General features: G+C 64.5%; 1 protein-coding gene across 1 annotated transcript in view; it reads left to right on the top strand.

Moving 5' to 3' along the window:
* Positions 1-12,419, top strand: part of TSNARE1 (t-SNARE domain containing 1) — a 90,447-nt gene extending 78,028 nt beyond the window's left edge. Inside the window, 3 exon segments of the mRNA XM_045078200.1 lie at positions 3,134-3,206; positions 4,615-5,073; positions 11,254-12,419. Of these exon segments, the coding sequence (XP_044934135.1) occupies positions 3,134-3,206; positions 4,615-5,073; positions 11,254-11,852 (1,131 nt within the window). The 3' untranslated portion in view covers positions 11,853-12,419.
* Positions 12,420-22,483: the final 10,064 nt, after the last annotated feature.

The raw sequence follows: 22,483 nt of genomic DNA, 5'->3' as shown, positions 1-22,483 counted from the left end.
GAACCAAGGCGTGCCCAGGGGTCCAGGCACAGTGACCAGAGGGACATCGTCCCTGCCCAGATGTTGCCATTCTGCATGCTCCCTCCGGCTTGAGGCCACCCGTCCACACCTCTTCTGTCAGGCCCTCCCTTGTGGCAAATTAGCAGCTCTGTCCCCAGAGCTGGCCTTGTCTAGTTACCCCATCGATGCTGCAGACGGTGCAGACACCTCAGGAGGCCCCAGTGACAGGAGCGTCTCGCAGGAGGCACACACCCCGGAGCCAGGCACCCTGGGTGGAGAGCCGTCCATAGGGCCCCACCTCCCCACTCGTCCCTGGAGCTGTTGGGGGGCCCGTAGGCAGGGGCTTGCAGGGGGCTGCTGCCTGGGGGTCTGGGAGGGGTCTGCAGCCCCAAGCTCACCAGCCCTTCCCCATAGTCTGTTTCCCTCCTGAGGGCGGCCCCTCGCAGCATCCCTGTTGTCTGCCGGGTTCATGCAGCCCTCGGACCTGGCAGACACCAGCAGAAGCACGTGGGGCCATGGAACACTTGCTCCACAGCACCCTCCCTGCCCGCTCCTTTGCTGAGGGAGACTGGGTCCCTAGGCCAGCCGTGATCCTGCGTGGGAGGAAATGGAGTGATGGAGTGCATGTCCGTGAGTCCTGCCCATGTGGGTGACACCCCCGTGTACGGACTTCCAGGTGTCGTGACTGCCAGGGTGCCCCAAAGCAGTGAGGTCTGGCTTTGTAGTGGCCTGCGGCAGGCCAGTCCAGACTTGGCGCCAATGTTGATTACTGGCGCCAACGTTGATTAGTCTCGTGTCCTCGGGAGAGATCCTCGACCTCTTGGTGACTTGGCCTCCCTGTCTCCCCAGTCCTCAAAGTGCGGTTACCGGCAGGCGTGCTCACATACAGCGTGGGGAGACCGAGTCACCTTAGAAAGGCTCCTAGGAGTCCCAGAGTCCAGGTGCACCCAGGGCCAGGCTCAGGGCCCCCTAACAAGCCTCCTATGAGGGAGGCCTTGGTGACCAAGCTGGAGGTTGGGTGTGATGGCCTGTGCTGGGCCTTTGACAGGGCTTAGGTGGAAACCTGGAAATCTGGGCAGGGAAGCAGGGTGACTGAGGCCCTCGGAGCCTGCAGTCTTGGTTTCGTGACCTTGACGTCTCGGCTTTAGGGTAGAGCCTAGGTTTGGGCTCCCCGGCTGATAGCCTCGCTCAGAAGGCTGTGATGACGGGAAGCTTAGAAGAGGGCCCAGGCTCAGGGCCACCTAGCACCCTCCGATGGTAGATGGATGGATGGATGGATGGATGGACGGATGGATGGGTGGATGGATGCTGCCATCCTGCAGAGCCGAGACCCACAGGCTTGCCAGTGGGCCGCCACCTTCCCAGCCACGGGCTGTTTCTACTGAGCAGCTGTCTGCCTGCACTGTGGCTAAACCCGTAATTGAATTGTGAGCGACAGTACATACAGGGTTAAGATCGTGCTAATTGCTTCATTTCCCAGAACACTCCTAAAAAGAAATGAATTTCCCCGTCCTGTCTTGATGACCTTTGTGGAAATCGATTGAGGTTCCAGAATGAGCTGCAGAGAGGGTGGGCCTGGGGTCGGGTTCCCACTCCTGCCTCCCCTGCCGCTCTCACTGGCCTGAAGGACTCTTCCCTGAGTCATGCTCGGCCCTGGCCATGGGCTGGGCTCCTGGGGAGGAAGCTTTGGTTTTGCTTGCACGATAGATGAGGAAATCTGGCCCTGAGGTGAATGGTCTTGTGCACAGTCACCTGGCTGGCGGGTGGAGGAGCTGTGCCCTGCAAAGTGGCCTTCAGGGAAAGTGTGGCCTTGGAGCCAGTGGGCACAGGTGCCAGTCCCAGCCATCTCTCTCTCTCAGAGGCCCCGCAGATCACGGACCCCCTTGAGTGTACACAACCTTTACTGTCAGATGGCTATTGGGACCTGGCCTGAGGGGTGCTGCCGAGTACGACAGTGTTGTGCAACGTGCCCCCAACACTGCTCCAGGGGTGTGGCCACATCCCTCACAAGCGGCCCTGCTACTTCGCTGGCAAATGCAGATAAGACAGTTGGGCCACACGGAGGACGTGAGACATGCTTACGTGGGATGCCCCAAACCTTCCTGGTGCAAATCTCTACTCCTTACCATGTTCATGGCTTCATGAAGCCACTCAGTCTTTCCATGGGACTGGCGTCCGTCCACCGCCCACCATCCACCATCCAGCATCCATCTTTGTATCTACCTGTCCACCCTTTAATTCGCTGTTTATCCATCCATATGTCCGTTGTCTGTCCACCTTCCACCACCCGTCCATCTGCCACCCATCCACCCGTCCATCCGTCATCTCTATCCCTACAACCATCTTTCTGTCCATCCATCCACCCATCCGTCCATCCATCTGTCCACCCATCCGTCCATCCATCCATCCGCCATCCACCCACCCATCCACCCATCCATCCATCTGCCATCTGTCTACCATCCATCCGTCCGTCCGTCCACCCACCCATCAACCCATCCACCCATCCATCCATCCATCTGTCCACCCGTCCGCCCACCCATCCATCCGCCATCCACCCACCCACCCATCCATCCGTCCATCCATCTGTCCACCCATCCGTCCATCCATCCATCCGCCATCCACCCACTCATCCATCCATGTGTCCATCCATCATCTCTCCACCTGTCCGTTCTCCATCCCCCGTCCACCCACCGTCCACCCAACTCCTCCAGGATATATTGAGCAGCACTTGGGTGCTGGCTTGTGCCAGGGGCTGTGTGTTTGTGGAGAGGGAGAGAGACCCTCCTTTACTCGAGGAGCCTGAGAGCAGGTACGGGGAGTGAGGTGTCCCCAGGGCTGACAGGCCTGTAGAAGCTGCAGATGGTGTTGGCAGCACTGCTCTGCACTTGACTGTAGCCCCAGGGGCCAGCGCTGGTCATCTCTACCCAGTGTGGTGCCTTACAGCCAGGGATACCCAGGGACCTCGGGGTTTGGCCTTGAGACCAGGAAAGAATATTCAGATCCCAGACCTATCTCTGCCTTGTCTCGGGGGTGGTGGCCCAGGCTTGCTCCTGGTTCTTGGCTTTCACCCAGCACTCCCTGACGACTGTGCCCTTGACCACTGCACCTAATGGCCATCCTCTTGTTTCCACAGAGTGACTTGTTGGATGTCAATCAGATCATCAAGGACTTGGCTTCCATGGTGGCAGAGCAAGGAGATGCCATCGGTGGGTACCCGTGCTACCCTCTAAGCACCTGCCCCCCATGGCCACATGCCCTTCCCCCCAGGTGTGGGCAGGCTGCCTCCCAGACGAACGAGAGCCAGGGCGGTTCTGGAGGTCTGAGCCTCTGCTTCCCTCTCTGTGTCCCCGGTGTCCCCAGACCCTCAGGAAGGCTGGGTTTGGGGAGGCTCTTGCAAGAGGGTGGCCCACCCTTTCTGCTCATTGAGGAGTCTGGGCCTCCATGCCTCCCGCCCTGGGCCTTCCTCCCACTCGAGGACTCTCCAGGTTGAGGACAGACTGCGCTAGGTGGGGGAGGGGTCAAGGCTGCAGCTTGTGACCCAGCAGAGAGTGCTGGACACGCGGAGCCCAGAGCTGCCTTGGGGTTTCCATGCCTCAGGAAATGGGTGTGGTGGGGGCAGGGCTGCACCAGGGGGGACCCGGCCCTGGTCTCTGTGTTCCCTCCATGTGAGGACGTTGGCCCCACCTAGCCTGTCCTCTCTACCCAGGTGGCCACGTGGTTCTTCGGCTGCAGCCCTGAGTGCCTGGGAGGCCAGGGGGTGGGGGGCATGTAATAGGAACCGTGGGTCCCTGGCCCAGAAGCATGGGGACGACTCTTGGCACTAGAGCCACTGGCTAGCACCGCCAGCTCCCAGCCAGCCTCTGTCACCCGCTCCGTTCCCTGGTTCTGAAGTCTGTGTGTGTCCTGCTCCCCGCTGGGCGGCCCAGCCGTCCCCTGCTGCATGGGCAGGAGAGGAAGGGACTGGGGAGGGCGGGGCCTGCTGCCAGGAGGGCGGGGCCTGCTGCCAGGAGGGCGGGGCCTGCTGCCAGGAGGTTCGGGGCCTGCTGCCCAGCACCTGGGCCTTTCACTCCTCCCAGCCTGGGCTGCGCAGTAGAGCCGTGCTCTGGGGTGTGCAGTGGGTGCCCTGGGGTGTGCAGTCCCCTGCCTGCCTGGGCTGCATGTCCTCCTGCCTCGCAGCCCTGTTGGCCTCAGCGTGGCTGTGGCCGCTGTTCCTGCCTCCTCTGACTACCTCTGGGCGGGGTGTGCTGAGTGTTCTGTCCACTCCAGATGTCACCCAGGTGGTCATTCAGTCCCAGGGACAGACTAGTTGAGAGGGGCACGTGCGGAGGGAGCTGAGTCGCAGCCACTGTGATCAGGGCCTGGGGACCTTGGGGCACCTGGAGTGGGGCACCAGGGGCCGAGTGCTGCTGAGACCTGAGGATCCCACCGTGTGCTGCTGTGGGCGGTCTTACTGTGCTGGGGGATGGGCAGGGGCCCGTGTGCCCCTCTGCAGGGACAGTGGAGGCGGTGAGCTTGGTGTTGCTTGGCTGGGCCCGGCCCCAGCCCGCCTGCCCCCCGTCCCCCTAGCTGGCCACTGGCCTCTGCCTGCCCCTTCAGCCTCTGGTGCCTTTCCAGGGTCCGGCAGCAGCAAGGCCGCATGCCAGCAGAGCTCCAGCCCTGAGCCCGCCGTGGCGGCCCCGCTGCCCGGGCTGGGCTGTGTGTCCCTGCGGCAGGGCCTCCACTCCCGTACCAAGACACGCAAGCCCAACTTCAGCCCCCAGGAGACGGAGGTGCTGGTACGGAGGGTGACGCGCCACTACCCGCTGCTGTTTGGGGCGCTGCGGGGCCCGCCCTCCCGGAAGCACCGAACGTGGAACAAGATCCTGCAGGCGGTGAACGCGCTGGGCCACTGCCGGCGCGACCTGGGCGACCTGAAGCACAAGTGGCGGGACCTGCGCGGGGCGGTACGCAAGAAGCTGGCCGAGCGCCCGCCGGCCCCCGGCCTCCTGCTCACCCCTGTCGAGCGCATGGTGGCCGAAACCTTCTCAGCCCCAGCCCCTCCAGGCGAGGGCCAGGCCGCCGAGCCCCTGCCAAGTAAGTGAGCCCCCTGGGCCTGCCCCCGTGCTGGCGGTACGGTGAAGGGCCCCAGGGAGCGGGACCCTCGGGAGGGCTGGGGGCCTGTGGGTCTGCCCACCGCCCGTGTGGTAGCTCTCTGCTTCCAGCTGGGGAACTGAGCCTGGGGTCAGAGAGGGGCCCGTCTGCCTGGGCAGCTGAGGAGCTGAGGATCAGAGCCAGGCTCCTCCTGGCCCCAAGCTGGGAGCCCTGCTGGGGGTCCCCCCACCATGACCTAGCACAGCCGAGGGCCCCCAGAGGCTCAGGGAGCGGAGGACAAGGGGCCACGCTTCCCTCCCTATCCCCACCTGGGGCCACTCTCCCGATGTGGGGGAGGGGACCACCCCTTCCCATGCTCTCATTATGGGGGCTCTTCTCCCTGGGGTCACTCAGCCCCCTGACCAGGGCAGTCTCCAGTGGCTCCCTGCTTCCCAGGGTACACGGACCCTCTGACTCTGAGCCCATGTGCCCGTCTGTAGGGCCCCCCTTTGCTGGAAGTTTCTGTACCTGGTAAGGAAGGCCTAGGGGGCGTGTTGGGGTCTTCCCTGCCACGCACAGCCCCCTCCGGCTCCCAGGGGTGCTGGCTTGGACTTCTGCTCACCACCACCTTCCATGCCTCCTGCCGCTCCTCCTCCTCGAGATGCCTCGGAATGTCCCAGTCAGGCTGCTCGCGCCGGCTGCACCCCTGCTCTCGGCCGACACAGACTCTGCTTCCTGAGGAGCTGTTGGACGTACCTTGGGGATGAAGCTTGGAGCAGGCCCAGCTCTCCTGAAGGCCATACAGTGCAGCACAGGACTCAGCCTGCACGCAGGCACGCCGGCAGTTGGCCACGGCGCGGCTTGTACGGGCCCGGCAGAAGATGTGGGTGGACACACCGTTCCCTGGCACTGGCCTTGCTCGTGGGCCTGGGGGACGGCGCGGGATGCGGCCAGCCTCTCAGGCCAGGGGAGGCTGCCACATTCTGCTAGAGACAGAGCCAGACCCGGTTTTGGAGTGCACACTGGGGTGCCTGGGCCCACCCCACGAGTCCCTAGCCCTGCAGCCCGGCCCGAACTTGGTGATCGTGTTGTTCCTGAAGGTCGCTGGTGCTGGCTCAGCAAACTGGCTGATGGTGGGGTCCAGTCCAGCACAGATGTCCCTGCCTGCGCGGGTGGGCCGGGAGCCCCCTTCCCTAGACCCTGCCGGCTCCGGGCTCGCCTCCGTCACAGTGGCGGCTGACTGGTCCCTTAGTGATGGGAGCCCCTCCTGGGGTTGTGCATCCTGGGCTGACTGTCGCCGAGCAACCGAGGGCGAGGGAGTGGCCTGGGGCCGGATCTCCCTGGCAGGGCTGAGTGTGGGTCAGGGAGGCGGCTGCAGACCCTGATTCGGGGCAGGAGGTGGTGGCAGAAATGACTGCGGCGCGGCACACCAGTTCTTCTGTCTGGGTCAGCGGCGGCCTGGTGCCTGGGCAGGGGGAGGCCTGCAGGGGCTCCTCACGGCCACAGGGGCTGTGGATAGCCCGTTGGCAGAGTTGGGGGCCTCCGCGGGGGGCTGAGCGGGCAGCTCTCTGTGCTTTGGGGTGCACCCCTGCTATCTCTGAATGTTTGGAGGTGGTGCTGGCGGGAGGTTCTCTCCCCGACAGGCCTGGCCCAGAGTCTGGGCACCCTGTGGTCTCCGGAGCAGAGCCCCTGCGTGGGAGTGGGGGTGAGCAGGGGGCACCTGTAGATCTGCCCCGAACAACCAGGGGTCTTTAGGAGGGAGCAGAAGTGGTTCAGGGCAGATGAAGCATCAGAGCGAGCAGGCCAGGTGGTGGGGGGCTGCCCAGTAGCCCCTTGGGGAAGGAGCCGGCTGTGGGGGGCGGGTCTGCTTAGTGTGGCAGCCCAGGGCAGAGCCGAGTCCGATCTGGGGAGCGCTCTGTGGGCTGGATATGTTTGTTCTTGGTCCGAGGTGGGCTTGGCCGTGGGCTCGCTCGTGTCTCCAGGCCGTCTCTTGCCGTCAGAGCTGGTTCCCAGTGTCCCCAGGGCCTGTGCTGGAGGCTGACCAGACTCGGGCTTTCTTGGAGCCCGAGAGCAGGGTGCAGGGCGGCCCAGGCTCTGTCCCCGACACTGCAGTCTGTCTGTGCGTGGAGGTCATCACTCCTGTCTTGGGCGTCCGTCTCTAACCTCCGCAGGGGGAGGGCGGGGTTGCCGCTGCCCAAGGCCTCGGGGTGTGAGCTGGCTCCTTGGCACGTCCGCGAGGCCGAGGCAGGACCAGGGGCCTGGGTGGCCGATGCGCTGCCAGTGCTGCAGGTGGGGGAGAAGCAGGGCTGCCCCAGCACGAGAAGGGGTAAGTCCCTCCTTGCTCTCCTCCCAGTGGGGCTCAGCGTGGAGGGCCTGGGGGAGGGAAGCCCGGAGGAGACAGCCGCCCCTCAGAGCCGTCACCGGGCAGAGGCTGGGTGTCCCCTGCCACCGCGCTCCGCTCCGGACTGGACGTGTCGCAGTCCAGGGAGATGGAAGAGAGCAATCGGGCTGTTTCTGCCCCCCGACGTCCTTGGAGCCTGGAGTCCTGTCACTTCCTCCTCGGAGAAGGAGCTGCGTGTTCGCGGTAGCCGGCGTCGCGGCCGCTGGTCTGCGAGGAGAGTGCCTCCTGCTGCGGCCACCTTCTCGCTCCGTCTCTGCTACCGGATCCCTGGGGGTAGAGGAGGGCACGGTGTAGACCCGTCCTTCGTCGGGATTCACACTCAGCTCCTGCTGTGGAGGATGTCGCCGTCTTCACTCACCATCGCTCTGTGTGTCTGCGTGGCCTGGCCTTGAGCTCCTGGCCTTGAGTTATGAATTTGGCGCGTGTTTTCACCGCGGCATCACGGCGTGGAGTGCTCCAGTTTCCTGGGGCTGACCTGGGGCGTGTGGGGGTGGCTCGACTGGGCCGCCGGTGGGACAGCTCAGCGCCACACTGACAGCCCTACCCGGCGTGTGCCTGAGGCCCCACACTGAAGACCGAGCCGGTCGGCCACGGTCCGGAGACCTTGGGCCGGCGCAGTGCTGCCGGTCCCCTGCGCCTTTGCTCCCAGCCCAGGCAGGGGTCCTCCCCGTGGCTCCACGACACCCACAGAGACAGGTCCCCTGCTCCTTTCTTCGAGGCAGGGGCCGTGGTCAGGAGCAGGAGGACTGGCCCAGGGCACAGAAGAGTCACAGGCCAGGCCTCTTTCCGGGCTGGCCTCTGTCTTCTCCTGAGTGAGCTGCCCCTGTCCCTAGGTGCGCCTCCTGATGGCTCTGGTGGCCAGTGCCTATGCCAGCCAGGTGGCCCAGCGCTCTTCCCGGCTCTGGAGGCTGGCCTCGCCTGGTCTCCAGTAACGCCAGCATGGGGCCTCCGTGAGCCCGGGGTGGGGCAGCAGCCCTCCAGCCTACCCCATCTCTGGGCCTGGGCTCCCCAGGGCTTGCCCTTGGGGTGTCCTCAGGGTCACAATCTGTAATTCCTTCTGTTGTCTTGATTTGCAGATAGTTTTGAAGCCAGCCTTGAGGCTGCGTCCTCGCACACAGAGGTGGCCAGCGAGCTCCTGGCTGGAGCCAGCCGGCATCAAGTAAGTCAGTATGAAGGGACAGGCCTGGCTGGCCCATGGCCCCCTCCGTCCCGTTTCCCTGGGAGGCCTAGGCCCCGCCCTGTACTTGGGAGGGCGCGCCCACAGGATCTTCTCAGAGCCAAGGGGGACTGGTGCTGCGGAGGGAAAGGTAGGGCTGCAGGGTCTGCACCTGCCGAGGCAGGTGGCCCGGCCTTGGCCCAGCTGGCTTAGTGGCAGTCGGAGGGCAGGGAACTGGTCGTGAATGTGAACAGGGCACGTGTGGGGGATCTAACTGCTGTGGGCGCTCAGGAGCGTGATCGCCAGGCTGCCTCTCCAGAAAGCTCTGTGGCGTCTCTTGTGCCCAGATGGGCAAGCTGGGTCTGTCCCCTTCCTCTGACCCTCCTCTGACCCTCCTGCCTGCACCAGCCGCCCAGGCCCCTGTGTGGCTCGGGGCTGCCTCCGGCCGGGCTCTGGTCTGGAGGCTGGGATGGGCGGCCCCTTCTTAGAGCCATCAGAGCCCGGCTTGGGGCAAGTTGGCTGCTCAGAGGGAGTGACAGCAAACATCGGGCCTGCATCTTTTTGCGATGGGGCTTCGAGCAGTCCCGGGGGCTGATGGCCAGGCCTCTGTGCGACCCGCCGCTGCCGTGTAAGCGTGTGATGGGGCCTGGTAGGCTTCGGCCCCATCAGGTGGGCGGAGGGCGGGGCAGCTGTGCCCACTCCCTCCTCACCGCTCACTGGCCCTTTGCTCCGCGCTGGGCTCTGACACTCAGGGATGGACACTGTAGAGCCTGTCTCTCCGCGAGGGGGCATCGCAGGGGGAGGGTGGAGTGGACGGGCCAGTCCAGTGAGAGGAGGGCTCTGGGCTGCTGGGGCAGGCTGACTTTCCTGGGAGGGCGCGCGCTCCATCTTGAAGGCCAAGTAGTGATTGTCCTGGTGGAGGGGGCGGCGCGCTCAGAGGCGGAAGGCGGAGCCACCCAGGCCCGCTCAGGATCCGGGGGCTGGAGTGCGAGCCCCGTGCGCGGGCCGTGGTGGGTGGGAGCAGCACACAGCACCCTGGGGAGAGCGAGGCCCATGATGCCCTCATTGCCTGGGGTCTCCGGGAAGTCACAGCTGGTGTTGGCTTCCCGTCTCCTGCATCGGCGGCCCTGGAAAGAGAAGTCGGGCTGACGGACAGCGGCCCGTGAGAGCGGGGAAGAACCAGGCTGGGCCAAGGTCTCGTCCGCAGGATGGGAGTGGAGGCAGGCTGACGTCAGCTCGGGGCTCACCGCCTGGCCCACGGCCCCGCCGCTTGCAGCACACGGAGGGCAGCCAGGCCCTCCAGCTGGGGCCTCTCCACCAGGCCTGGTCCTTCCGGGGCCCTCCTGGAGTGGAAGGTGCAGGTCGCAGATGACATGCAGGGCAGACTTGCCCGAAGCTCAGGGCCCGGCGTCCCTCGGATGGGAGCTCTTCCAACGGCGGGGCCTGTGGGCGCCCTCCCTACCGCGGCAGCTTGAGAGGGAAGCACTGAGCCGGCCGGTGGCTGCCTCTGGGAACCGCCGGGGCTGGCCGTCGGCGGGATCGGCGGGCGCCAGGACCACACGCGAAGACGGGCCGTGAGGAGGAGGAGCGGCAGGAGGACGTGGAGGCGGCGCGGGGGGGTCCTCATCGGGCCCAAGCCCCACCCCCGTCCCGTTCCCGGGAAGCCCACTGGACCCTCTGGTGACCCGATCCCTACCCCATTTCCGCTGCGGAGCGGTAACACCTGTGCCACAGGTGAGGCGAGGCAGGCCCTGACGGGAGGCGCGGCCATATGGCTGCCGCATGGGAAGGTCCTGCTCATCGCCAGCCTGGCGGGCAGCACGGGGCCCAGGCCCAGGCCTCAGGTCCAGGTTTTCCCTGAGAAGTTGGCCAGTGTCCCCCCTACCCCACCCCACCTGACGAGAGAGAGGGTGACGTCCCTACATGCACGCGTTGGGGCCGGCGGTTCCGGGAGGAGCAGGGCTTCCCAGCTCTCAAGAGGCGGCGCTGTGTTGCCGCCGAGGCTCTCGGATTCCTGTCCGGGACTGGTCCTGCTGCCCTGGGGAAGCTCTGGTGCACCTTCCCCTCCTCCCGGAACACCCACTCGTCGGAGGACCTGGAGATCGATGGGTGGGGGCCTGGATGGGTGGAAGGTTGGATGGTTGTGTGGGTGCACAGAGGTGTGGTGAACCGAAGGATGTTGGGTGGGCGGTGGGTGGGCGGCCGGTGGGTGGGCGCGCGGACAGATGAGCTTATGGAAGGAGGAGAGACGGAGGGAAGAAGACGGTTGGATGTTGGAGGAAGAAACCGGCAGGTAGATGAGTGGGTGGTATTGCAGTGGAACTGGTGGGCAGGCGGGGGGGGGGGGGGACAGACAGCGGCCAGCTGGCTGGACGTATGGACAAGCAGCAGGGCACCGAGGCTTCGCAGTTCCAGGCTGAGGTTAGGACCTCAGTGTTGCTGGATGAAGACTCACCCCGTGAGTCCCCCTAGTTTCCTCGTGTGGGTGCCGCTGCCCACCACAGAAGCGCACTGCAGACCCAAGCAGCTCTGTGTGCAGAGGGCCCCTTCCGTCACCTCTCTGCCCCTCCGATGTGTCGCCCCATCATGGCTGCTGCGGCTGACGTTTCCTGTCTCCCTCCACCAGCGGACGAGGACGATGACGCCCCCAGCAGCCTGTGGCTACCCCTGCGGACCCTGGAGGGGCCGAGCCTGCCGGAACCCGAGCCCTCGGACCGACGAGGGACGATCCCCGCGCCTACGTCCTCGCCCTCCCCGCCGGCCTCTCCGGCCTCCCCAGCTTCCGTGCCCCCTGCGGCTGCGTTCCCAGGGGCCCTCGGGCCCTTCCCAACCCCCACCGCACCACCCCCAGCCCCCTGGAGGCCCGCGGGGGAGGCCTCCGAGTTTGAGCAGCGGCTGCTGGACTCGCAGTGGCGACAGGGGGCCCTGCTGTCCCACTGGTCCCAGCAACAGAGCGTGCTGATGGCCCAGCAGAACCGGCTGCTGCAGAGGCTGGCGGAGCAGAACCAGCGGCTGGCTGACGGCATGGAGGCCCTCAACCGCACCCTCGAGAAGCTGGTGGAGGCCTGCCCCGTGCCGGGAGCCTCGCCCCCTGTCGGGGACGGCACCCCTGTTGGCAGAGCGGCCTGCGGGCCCAGCGGAGGCTCCCGGGGCAGCCCCCAGCGCCCCCACCCGGGCCTGGAGGTCTTCTCAGGGATGATCCTGAAGGTGGAGGAGGAGGTCTGACCCCTGAGGGCCACAGCAGGGACTCCAGCCCTTCTGGGAGGTGGGCTTGGGGGCAGCTGGGCTTAGCTGGGCCTCCATGGAGCCAGTGAGGATGAAGGACACCTTCATGGGCGTTGTCTGTGGGGCTCAATGATGTGCAGGGAAAGGCTCTGGGGCCGGCCCGTGGGTCCTGGGCAGACATCTACTCAGGGACCTTATGGCTGGAGGAGGCAGAGGGGCGGGGCCGAGCCCAGCCCCCCTCCCGTCCCGCGCTCTCACCGGCTGGGCTGCGTGCCTTGGAGGACAGCCGCAGGGGTACAGCGTCCCCCACCTGGATAGCCCCCCTGCAAGCCGCCTCCTCCTCCTGCTTGTACGGGCTCTGTGGGCCGCGCTCCGACGCTTTCCACGATCCTGCCAAGGGAACCACGTCTTGCGGGCCTGCTGTCATTTCTCCCGGTTTTAGATCAGTGGTGTGATAGACACACGGACACGTATGTGGGACTTGGTACTGTATTGGGTGGGATGCTGTTTTGTACCTCCTGATTTTCTCACAAAGAAGTTATTTTTCTTACATAAGCATAAAATAACAACAAAAAAAAAAATGCAGTAACCGTGCTGATGATGCCCGCCAACCCATGAGACGAGCCCGGTGCTGTTCTTGCGGACGGGCTGCTGTGCTCAGCCCTGGCAGGGAGCCCCGAGCGCTGGCGGGGTGTTCAGATCTCCATGGGTGACCTGCCGCACCCGTGCTAGGGTCCCTCAGGGAGCTGGTGTCCACCCCTGTCACACGGCTGCAGCCACACAGCTCCGCAGGGGCCAGCAGGAGAGGGCAGGGCTCCCTGAACCCCAGGTCCTCGCTGGTCCTGGGCCACGTGCCCTTTGCCCCTCTCCCCTCGGCTTCCTTCTCCTGACCGCTGTGGGCAAAAGTCTTCTCCAGAAGTGGCAGCCTCAAGTGTTGGCGTGGACGGGACGGTGTGCTGGCTCCCGGGCCCCAGGGAAGCCCAGCATTGAGGAGGGCCAAGACTAGTGTCACCAGCACATTGGGCGGGACCCTGCTCTGGTTTTCTGTGTTCGTCGTGGCGCAGCAGCACGCCTGTAACTTCGTCTCAGAAGAGCGCGATCTCTTCTCTGCTCCCTGCGGCGTGGCCCAGCCGCCATCCCGCCCCCCCCCCATGGGGCTTATGATGCCATGGGCTGCCCATGGCAGCCTCACTCCGACGGCCCCTCCCTGGGAAGCCTTCTTTCTGCTAAAACCTCAGGTCCGTCTTCATGCCAGCTCTTAAGCCTCGTTCATCTTCGCTCTGGATGGAGGGGATGGATGTTCCTGTCTGCTAAAAGATGCCCCCCAGGTGGTCGTTCACCTCCCTACTGGCTGTGAGCGCTGCTCCTCTGTGATGCAGGCTGACACCTTCAGTCTCAGACCGAGCTCTGATCCCGGTCACTCGCTGAGCCCTGTGCCTGGTCACCCTCTAGATGCTGACCCTGGTCCCACTCTGGGCCCTGACCCTGGTCCCACACTGAGCCTTGACCCTGGTCATGCAGTGAGCCCTGACCCTGGTCCCACTCTGAGCCCTGACCCTGGTCCTGCTCTGGGCCCTGACCCTGGTCCCACACTGAGCCCTGACCCTGGTCCCGCTCTGAGCCCTGACCCTGGTCATGCAGTGAGCCCTGACCCTGGTCATGCAGTGAGCCCTGACCCTGGTCCCACACTGAGCCCTGACCCTGGTCCTGCTCTGGGCCCTGACCCTGGTCCCACACTGAGCCCTGACCCTAGTCCCACACTGAGCCCTGACTCTGGTCCCACTCTGAGCCCTGATCCTGGTCCACTCTGAGCCCTGACCCTGGTCCCATTCTGAGCCCTGATCCTGGTCACACACTGAGCCCTGAGCCTGGTTACACACTGAGCCCTGACCCTGGTCCCACTCTGGGCCCTGACCCTGGTCCCACACTGAGCACTGACCCTGGTCCCACTCTGGGCCCTGACCCTGGTCCCACACTGAGCACTGACCCTGGTCACACTATGAGCCTTCATCCTAGTTATATTCTTGGCCCTAACCTGGGTTACCCTGAGCCCTGACCCTGTTATTTCTGTAACACCTACCACGAGCCTCCTCTGGTCCGGGCCCCGTGCTAGGTGCTGAAGATGCAGGAGTGACCAGGCAGACCAGAAGCCTGTGCTTGCGGAGCTCACGGTCGGCCGTAGAAAACAATACTTAGAAGTAAATACATTCCGGGTAAGTGTTTCCTGCGTTTAAGTTAGACTAGATTTGGCTGCATCTGACAGAAAGCCCAGATGGCTTGTTTTGGAGAACACGGGCGGGATGACGTTTACTTAGAAGCAGTCCGTGCTTGGTGAGTCGACGCCGCGGGCGGCTCTGCGGTCCTCGGGCTCACGCGGCCTGCGGGCGCTGCTCAGTCGCGTGCCCGTGGCCCAGGCTGGCTGCAGGAACCCCCCACCACCACCGCGGGAGGCCTGTCCGCAGGCCACGGGTCGGCGCGCACGAGGAGGCCGGGCCACGGCCCAGGGAGAATAGGCTGGCCGTGCATGGAGGGGTGCCGCCCTCACCCCTGCGGCTCTGGAACCTCCTCTCAGGGATGCATCAGGGGAGCCTGCAGGGCCTCTCGGAAAAAGCTGTGATCTCGGATTAGACAGGAGCTGTCAGAGTGTCCCGGGAAGAGGAATCTTGGGGAGCGTGGGAAGGGGGCAGTGAAAGTACGCCCCCCCCCCCCAGGTGGGACTGCAGTGGCCTGAGCTCGGCCCGGCCTCGACCCTGCCCTGCTCGCACGCTCCCCAGCAGCACCCCTGCTCGCACGCTCCGCAGCAGCACCCCTGCTCGCACGCTCCCCAGCAGCACCCCTGCTCGCACGCTCCCCAGCAGCACCCCTGCTCGCACGCTCCGCAGCAGCACCCCTGCTCGCACGCTCCCCAGCAGCACCCCTGCTCGCACGCTCCGCAGCAGCACAGACTCAGGATGGAAGCGAGCAGGTGGGGGGTGAAGCCAGGGTTGGGGGCCGTCCCAGGTGACCCTGGGCCCAGCAGTGGGGTGCTCGGGAGCAGGTGCATGAGCGGGCTGTCCCAGCAGCATGGGGGTCGCTGGGGCTGTGGGGCCTGAGGAGGGAAGGGGCGTGGAGGGGACAGGGCTCTGAGGACCCTGTGCGAGAGGAGGGGGACAGGGCCGTGAGAGAAGGCAGGAGCAGTCCCACGGAGGAGAGCGGGAGGGCTGCCCTGACAGATGCCAGGGGAGGGATCCGGAGGGGCCGGTGGGGTAGAGAAGAAATGGTCCCAGTGTGGGGCATCTAGAAGGGGTCAGTGGCCGCGACAGGAGCCGGTCTGCGGCTCGACTGCACAGAGGTCAGATAGGCCGGGATCGGGAAGACGCTGCAGGTCACCTCTGTGCACCCTCCTGCAGGAATCTGGGGTGCAGGGGTGACGCCTGGAGCCCGGGTCAGGACCGCAGGCTCTCACCCCATTCCCTCGCTGCGCGGCCTTCCCAGGTGAGGGAGCCTCGGCGTCTCACTCCTGGAGCAGCTGCGGGTGTGCGGGCAGCTGGGCACATCTGCCCTCGGACGACGGGGCTAGCCATCCCAGCGGCCCTCCTGCTAGAACAGTCTGACCTGGAAACCCCCAGCTCCGGTGCTTTGCCGCCTTGCCAGGAAGCGACAAGGAAACTGATCCGCCCCCATCGCCGCCCCGGCAGCCCTAATGGGAAGCGCAGCGTGGGGAGCAAGTTCAGGACTGATCTGAGTCCCCAGACCTGCAAAGCCCTTCATGGCAGGAGTGGCCAGTGAGGCCTGTGGGAGGCCCACAGAATGAGGGGCCCATGTGACCCCACGGCTGGAGGCCACTCTGTATGTGATGGGGCAGCAGAGCAGAAAGCCAGGCAGGCAGGACCAGTTGCAGAGATAAGAAAACAGGCCCCACTATGGGTCCAGCTCTGTCCCCAGTTGCACGTGCTGAGTCCTCACCCCGGGCCCTCAGAGGATGACAGCCCTTATCCACGCTGACCAGTGTCCTTATGAGGGGAGAGCAGGACGCAGACATGCACTGGGGGACGACCGCGTGAGGACACGGGGAGGAGATGCCGTCCACACGCCGACAGAGGGGCCTCGGGCACCAGCCCCACCCGCGCCCGGGTCCTGGGCTCGGACTTGCAGCCGCCGGGGCCGGGAGGAGAGTGGTTCCCGCTATCCCGGGTGCCCGGCCTGTGTCCACTGGGGCGCCGAGCCCGTCGGCGCCGAAAATTAGCTGCGGGAATTAGCCGGCTGTGCCGCAGGTGGTTGCTGTGAAATGCTTTAAAATAAGATGAAATCACAACAATGGGCGATAAGAGATTATCAAAAGTGACCACGTGTGCCTGAAAAAGATCACCTCCAACTTCTAGAATGAAGAGCTCCGTGGACGGCCACGAGCCTGGGCATCTGGTGGCAGAGGACGTGACAAACGGCGACCAGAGGACATCCGGAGCGGCTGGCGTGTTGCAGAGCGCGGAGCCCGGCAGAGTGTGGTCACCGGGGCCTAGAGGCCGGAGTCGGGCGTGGGCCAGGCAGGCACAGGGCGGGCGCGGGGACACCCCGCAGCAGAAATGAGGCAACTGCTGTCCCAGCCGCGCGGGGGGAAGCCGCGGAGCACCACGGCAGGGGATCCCGTCCGCGTGGAACGGACGAGTGTGACTGGTGTACTTGCCGCCCACATCACGGCCACAACCAGAGCCCGGAGCCTGGCATGGCCGTCTGCGAAGCGTTCGGAAAATAACCGTGAGCGTTAGTTCTGTTGCCAGCAACAACGCCCGCCGAGGACGAAGACTAAGACTAACGCAGGAGCGTCCGCGCCGGTGAAAGCCTGGTGGGCTCACCAGGAGGAGGGAGGCGGCCCTGGAAGGAACACCTGGGACACAAGGACCAACAAATGACTGTGAAATAGTGAAGTTACCTTGTAATAAGGTAGTAATGATGATTATAGCGTCTAATTTGTGGGGCGACGTTTTTGGAGAGCTCAGACCGACACCCAGACAGGTAGTGTAACCGATGGGAAGAGCTGCTGAAGTTTTCTCATCTCACGTTGTTCGTAGGGAAGTTAAATATGGATTAATTTTGGCTTCTGTTAATAATTACACACGGTAAAAACTCCTTCATCAAAATTAAAAACTTAGGCCCTATGAAGACGCTGGGAAGACAAGCTATTCAGGGAGAGAAGCAGAGGGCCTGTATCCTGTGTATGTAAAGAGTTCTCTAAATTCAACAGTAAGAAAACAAACAATTCAGTGAGAAAATGGCAGAAGATTTGAGCAGATATTTACCAAAGATTTTCGATGGTCCCGTGAGCACCTGAGAAGACATCCAGCACCACCAGCTGTTAGAGAAATGCGGCGTAAAACTGTAATGGGGTCCTGCCGCACACCTGCCCCAGAGGCAGAAGGCGAGACGCGGGGACACGGGGAGCCTGGGCTGTCCGTGCACTGCCTGCGGGGAGGCCACTCTGAAAGCTGGCTCGGTAGTTTCTTAAATACACCGCGCAGCAACCGCACTCCTGGGCACTTATCCAAGGCAAGTAAAAAGTCCCGTTCACCAAAAACCTGTACTCAGACGTCCGCAGCATCTGTGTTTGTAGGAGTCCCCGACTGGAAGCGCCGAATGTCCTTCCTGGTTAGCCGTGGAAGCACAGTGTCTCCACGCGGTGTGGTGCGGCGCGAGGGCTCTGAGCAGACCGGCCGGGCTCGGGGTCCCTGCCATGTGAGTCCCCACATAGAACGTGGTCAGAGCCGCGGCCCTGTGGCGATGGTGGCAGGATGAATGCCGTGGTGGCCAAGGCGCAGCTGCAGGGGGACCACGGGGCCGTGGTGTGCGGGTCTTGGTGGCGCTGGCCAGAGCGCACGTGACGAGATCTCGGGATCTCACGGGATCAGTGAAAAGCACAGTGAGGTCTGAGGCAGGGGTCCCCTTGGAAGCAGGAGTCAGAGGGGATTGGGCTTTCCAACCAGTGAGAACGGAATGAGAACACAATTGAGCAAACACAAGTTCTTATTGAGCAAAAAAGATTAAATAAAAAAGAGAAAACAAGAGTAACGTGGAAGGAAAAGCATCCGGCAGACGGGAAAGGGGGCCACGCCCAGGGAGGCCTGTGGGTTCCGTGGGTTCCGTGGATTCCGTGGGTTCCGTGCCTGTGGGTTCCGTGGGTCCCGTGGGTCCCGTGGGTTCCGTGCCTGTGGGTTCCGTGGGTTCCGTGGGTTCCGTGCCTGTGGGTTCCGTGGGTCCCGTGGGTCCCGTGGGTTCCGTGGGTTCCGTGCCTGTGGGTTCCGTGGGTTCCGTGGGTTCCGTGCCTGTGGGTTCCGTGCCTGTGGGTTCTGAGCCTGTGATGAGAAAGTTCCAGGTTCTCCCTCCGCCAGGGGGAGCCCCGCCTCGTGGGGGAGGCTCTGCGGGGGGCTCAGGGATGGGGTGAGTGAGCCCTGGCTCCCCTGACCCGCAGAGCCCGGACCACCCCGGAGCAGCTCCCTCCCCCGCACCCAGTGTGCCGGGGACGTGCTCACCCCCTGGTGCCAGGTGTCGGCAGACTTCAGGGTATCCGTAAAGAACAAAACACACCCCGATGCTTAGAACACGCAGCTGGAGAAATGCAACTGACGGTGTAAGTAGTAAAAGAAAAATACGTTTTTTGTATGTTGGGAAGTTTAAAAAGACTTCTACGTAGCTCAGAGGTCGAGGAAGGACTCGTCGATGTGGGGACCTCTGGGGACCTGCGGAAGAAGTCTGTGGCCTTAGACGCTTCGGCCACAACCAGGCAGGCGGCCGGAGGACCGCGTGCAGACGGGAGGCAGAGGTTAGAGCCGGAGGAAGGAGGACGCACAAACCCGCGAGCCGGCGGGGGACGCTGGCGACGAGGGCACATCGAGGGAGTGACGGCCGAGTCTCCTGGATGCCGGAGAGAGCGGGACCGTAGACCAGCCACTCGTGAGATGGACCCAGGAAGGAAGAGCCGAGATCCCAGAATAGGAGCATTCTATGAAGGTTTGATGCCAGCACCGTTTCAATGTAGAAAACACACGGTTCCTGGAGAGGCACGCGGGTCGCGGGGCACGGGCAGCCCATGCCCACCCTCAGGTGCCCCATCCCCCGACCTTCAAGGAAGAGGTCCAGCCTCTACAGACTCTTCTAGAGGCCAGAAAAAGAGGGGAGTTCACAGACTCCTGATGGTCAGAGATGGGCCCGCTGCAAAGGGGCACCATGGACTGGACGCGCCTTTCCGGGGACTGCGTACCCGTCCCAGGACCGCAGAGGCAGTGATCCCGGGCAGAGCCGTAGCCACGCTGCACCAGGGCACCTGCCTTTCCGGAGCCTCGCGTTTGCCACGAGGATCCGACGGATGCCAGGAGCCGTGTCGTGGAACACGAACTCGGCGGCGGCCCCTTGCCCGGCCTCTCCCCACGAGCCCAGCAAGCCTGCCGGTCACGGACCCTCCGTCAGTGCGGCCGCCTTCCCTGCGCCCACCCCTTGCCTGCCCACCGCGGCCCTTTATAGAGAGGACTCCCCGATGCGTGCCCCTGCGGCTGATGCCCCCGTGGGGACTTGTCTCCCGGGGCGCAGTCTCTGCCAAGTGGGATGCAGGCTCCACGGGCAGGGTTATGGCGGTGGTCCCCACCTGGCGCCTCTGACAGAGCTCAGCATGCAGTCGGTGCTCAATAAAAGTCCTCCCGTACTTCGTCTGGGCAGTGGGGAGGGCGGGAGTTGGAGGGTCTTGGGAGGCACGGCTGGGGCCGGCCCCCTGGGCAGGTGACTAACACAGCTGGTGCAGCGGGGGCTCCTGAGCTCATCCACATCCAGCCAAGGGCAGGCCTGGCCCAGGACCCCTCCGGCCACCTGGCCCAGCCCCCGCTCATGCGCCTCCAGGGAGGGGCGGGACTGTCCAGGGAGGGTGGCCCCGCCCCCGCTGGCTCCGGCTCCGCTCGGCTCGCTCAGCGGCTCCTTAATTTTCCCCTCCCTCCCCTCCCTTCCTTCCGCCTGCCCCCTCCTCCCCCTCCTCCCCCTCCTCCCCTCCTCCCTCCCCTCCCCTCCTCTCCCTTCACAAGTCTGTTGAGCTTCCCAGGGGCTCAGGCTCTGGGCTGGTTTTCCCATGACCATGCCTTGACCTTTCCCATTTTCTCTGTAAAATTCGGGGTTTGGATCTGCTTACAATCGCAGAGACTTCTGCTGGGTGCCTGCCGGCTGTCAGGGCCCAGGAGTCATCCCCAGCCCGGTGCAGGGGGGAGGGAGACTTAGCCTTCCCAGGCCTGCGGGTACGGGGTCTGGCCGGCTTGGAGCCGCGCTCCCTGTCCCTGAAGGCCGGCTGCCCCTGCCCTCCCCGTGACTCAGCTCCACGGTGCCCCAGGGGAGGCTGTGGGGGCCTCTTCCTGGCATTCGTGGGGACGGGGTGTTTTTACCACGGCAGCCCAGTGGGCCGTTGAAGCCTGCTGCGGGGGGAGGGGAGAGGTGGGGGCAGGGGACAGGGAGGGGAGGCTGCCTTTTAATTTGGAGGCTGAGCAGGTTAAATAAGCAGCAATTGGATTTCTCGGAGGCCTGAGAGCGTGTGACTCCCCGGGCGCAAAGAACACGGGACAATCTCATTCTCCTGATCAGATTGTTACAGATTCTCTCCTCCATCTGCTGAGCGATGTAGATGTGAGCTGTGTTCTGGGCGCCCTGGGTGACAGCTGGCGGGGACGTGGGGGGGTGGGGAGGGGTGACCCTGTGTGCACTTGGGCCTCAGGCCCAGGGCCCCAGAGCCTTGCCCTTTCCCGGCTGCAGCATTACTGGCCCCTCCAGTCCTCCTCCAGGCAAGAGCATCAGGCAGAAAAATAGCCCTAGGCGGAGATTAAAATCTATCCATTTAGGGTTTGATAACACCCTGTGCTGTGGGCCAGAGCCACCGGTGTCCTCCCGAGGAAGGAGGGGGGATGCGGCCCAGCCCCCGCGCCCCCCGCAGCCCCCCCCCCCCCCCCCCCCTACCTGCCCCACAGTGTCCTTGGCTACTCGGAGCCGCCTGAGGCCTGGGCTCATCCCAACTTTGGGGGTGGCCCCGCTCCTCTGTGTCTGCCGTGCTGCGTCCAGGATGTCCGGGACCTGGGGTGACGCGCCTGGTCTCTGGGCCGGCAGTGCGAGTGTCCTCAGGTCGGGACCTGGGGACCCTGCAGGAAGGTGTGCGGGCCTTGGGGCCAGGCTCTTGGTGGCTTTGGCCGCTCCAGGTGGGAGTGAACTCCCGCAGGCGGTGCCCCCAAAGCTGACGGAGGGAGGCAGCGATAGGTGTGTGGCCCTCCGGCCCCCCCAGGCACAGGCTGCGTCACCCTTTCTTGATCCTTGAAGAAGTCCTGCTCAAAAGGACCGGACCTCGTGAGCCCTGGGTGCTGCCTCCTCCCTGTGGACTTGCTGCGCTCTTCCAGCAAATGGGCGCCCACCTTGCGCTCTGGGAGGGCCAGCAGGTGCTGGCAACCGGGCTTTGGGAGGGGTGGCTTGGGGCGGCCGGTTGGCCTGGCCACTGTGTTCCTGTCTCATGGGCCAGGGTCAGGGCGTGCCCTTGAGGCCCGGAAGAAGCGGCCAGAGAGAGTGGCTAATTAAGTGCCAGCACGTGAGCCAGACAAGGACCGTGGATAAATCAGCATGGCTCCGATAGATTTGGAAAAGCCTCCCAAAGGAGGGATCTTAGAGCAGGAAAGGTCTGCCCCCTAGGGTGGGGGAGCCTCCCTGTGCGGTCCTTACAGCAGCCCCTTGAGCTGAGATGCCTGTGATCCCTGCACAGTGAGGGAGAGACTTGTGCAAGGTACCAGGAGCACCTGCGCCCAGCCTGGAGGCACAGGCACGCCCTGGGGGTGGCGGTGAGCCTGTGCACACCTGTCTGTGCAGAGGAGGGGGTGAGGGGGTGGGTGTGCACGTCTGTCTGTGCGGGGGGGGGTGGGGTGGTGGTGGTGGTGCATGCTTGTCTGTGCCGGGGGGTGGGTGTTCACATCTGTCTGTGCGGGGGGGTGGGTGTGCATACTTGTCTGTGCACGTCTGTCTGTGCGGGGGGTGGGTGTGCATGCTTGTCTGTGTGGGGGCGGATGTGTACGCCCAGGCATGGTGCACGTGTCGTGTGTGGGTGCATGGTGTGTGCCCCTGAGCACTTGTCTGCCTCCTGGGGCAGCGTTCGGAGCACGGAGGCGGAACTGGTCCATTTTCTTGGCGTGGCACCAACCAAGTGGCCAGAAGGGCCGCTCCGGGAGGTGGCTGGCTCTGCCATGAGCAGATGGGGGCTGGGAGCGATGGAGGGAGCCGGGCCCGCGGACAGAAGAGCGGCATGCCCGGGGCCCAACCTGCAGCCTCTGAGCTGCCCCCACCCGGGCTGCCATAAAGGGAGGGGCGTGGCCGCACCTCCCAATCTCCCAGACAGACCCCGGTCTCAGGTGGATCTCCAGAGAGACCCAGAACCTGTTCACAAGCGTTTCTGTAATCTCACCCAGGGGGGCAGCCTCCAAGGGCCCCGACTAGCCCAGCTTCTTCCAAGCCCAACAGCCTTGAGTCCCAGATTGCGTTTGGGAGAGCTGTAGCAGCAGGGAAGCTGCCCAGCGTTCCTGAGCCCTGGCCCAGGGGCAGGCAGGTGGGAGGGTCGGGGCTGGAAGATGTTGGCCTGGAGTAGGCAGGAGGCCCCGAGA

The sequence above is a fragment of the Mustela putorius genome, unplaced genomic scaffold (genome assembly GCF_011764305.1).
Source record: "Mustela putorius furo isolate JIRA1106 unplaced genomic scaffold, ASM1176430v1.1 tig00000228_pilon_pilon_pilon, whole genome shotgun sequence".
NCBI classification, from domain to species: Eukaryota; Metazoa; Chordata; class Mammalia; order Carnivora; family Mustelidae; genus Mustela; species Mustela putorius.
Note: the sequence above shows the minus strand (reverse complement) of the source record. Positions and strands in the feature narration are given on the sequence as shown.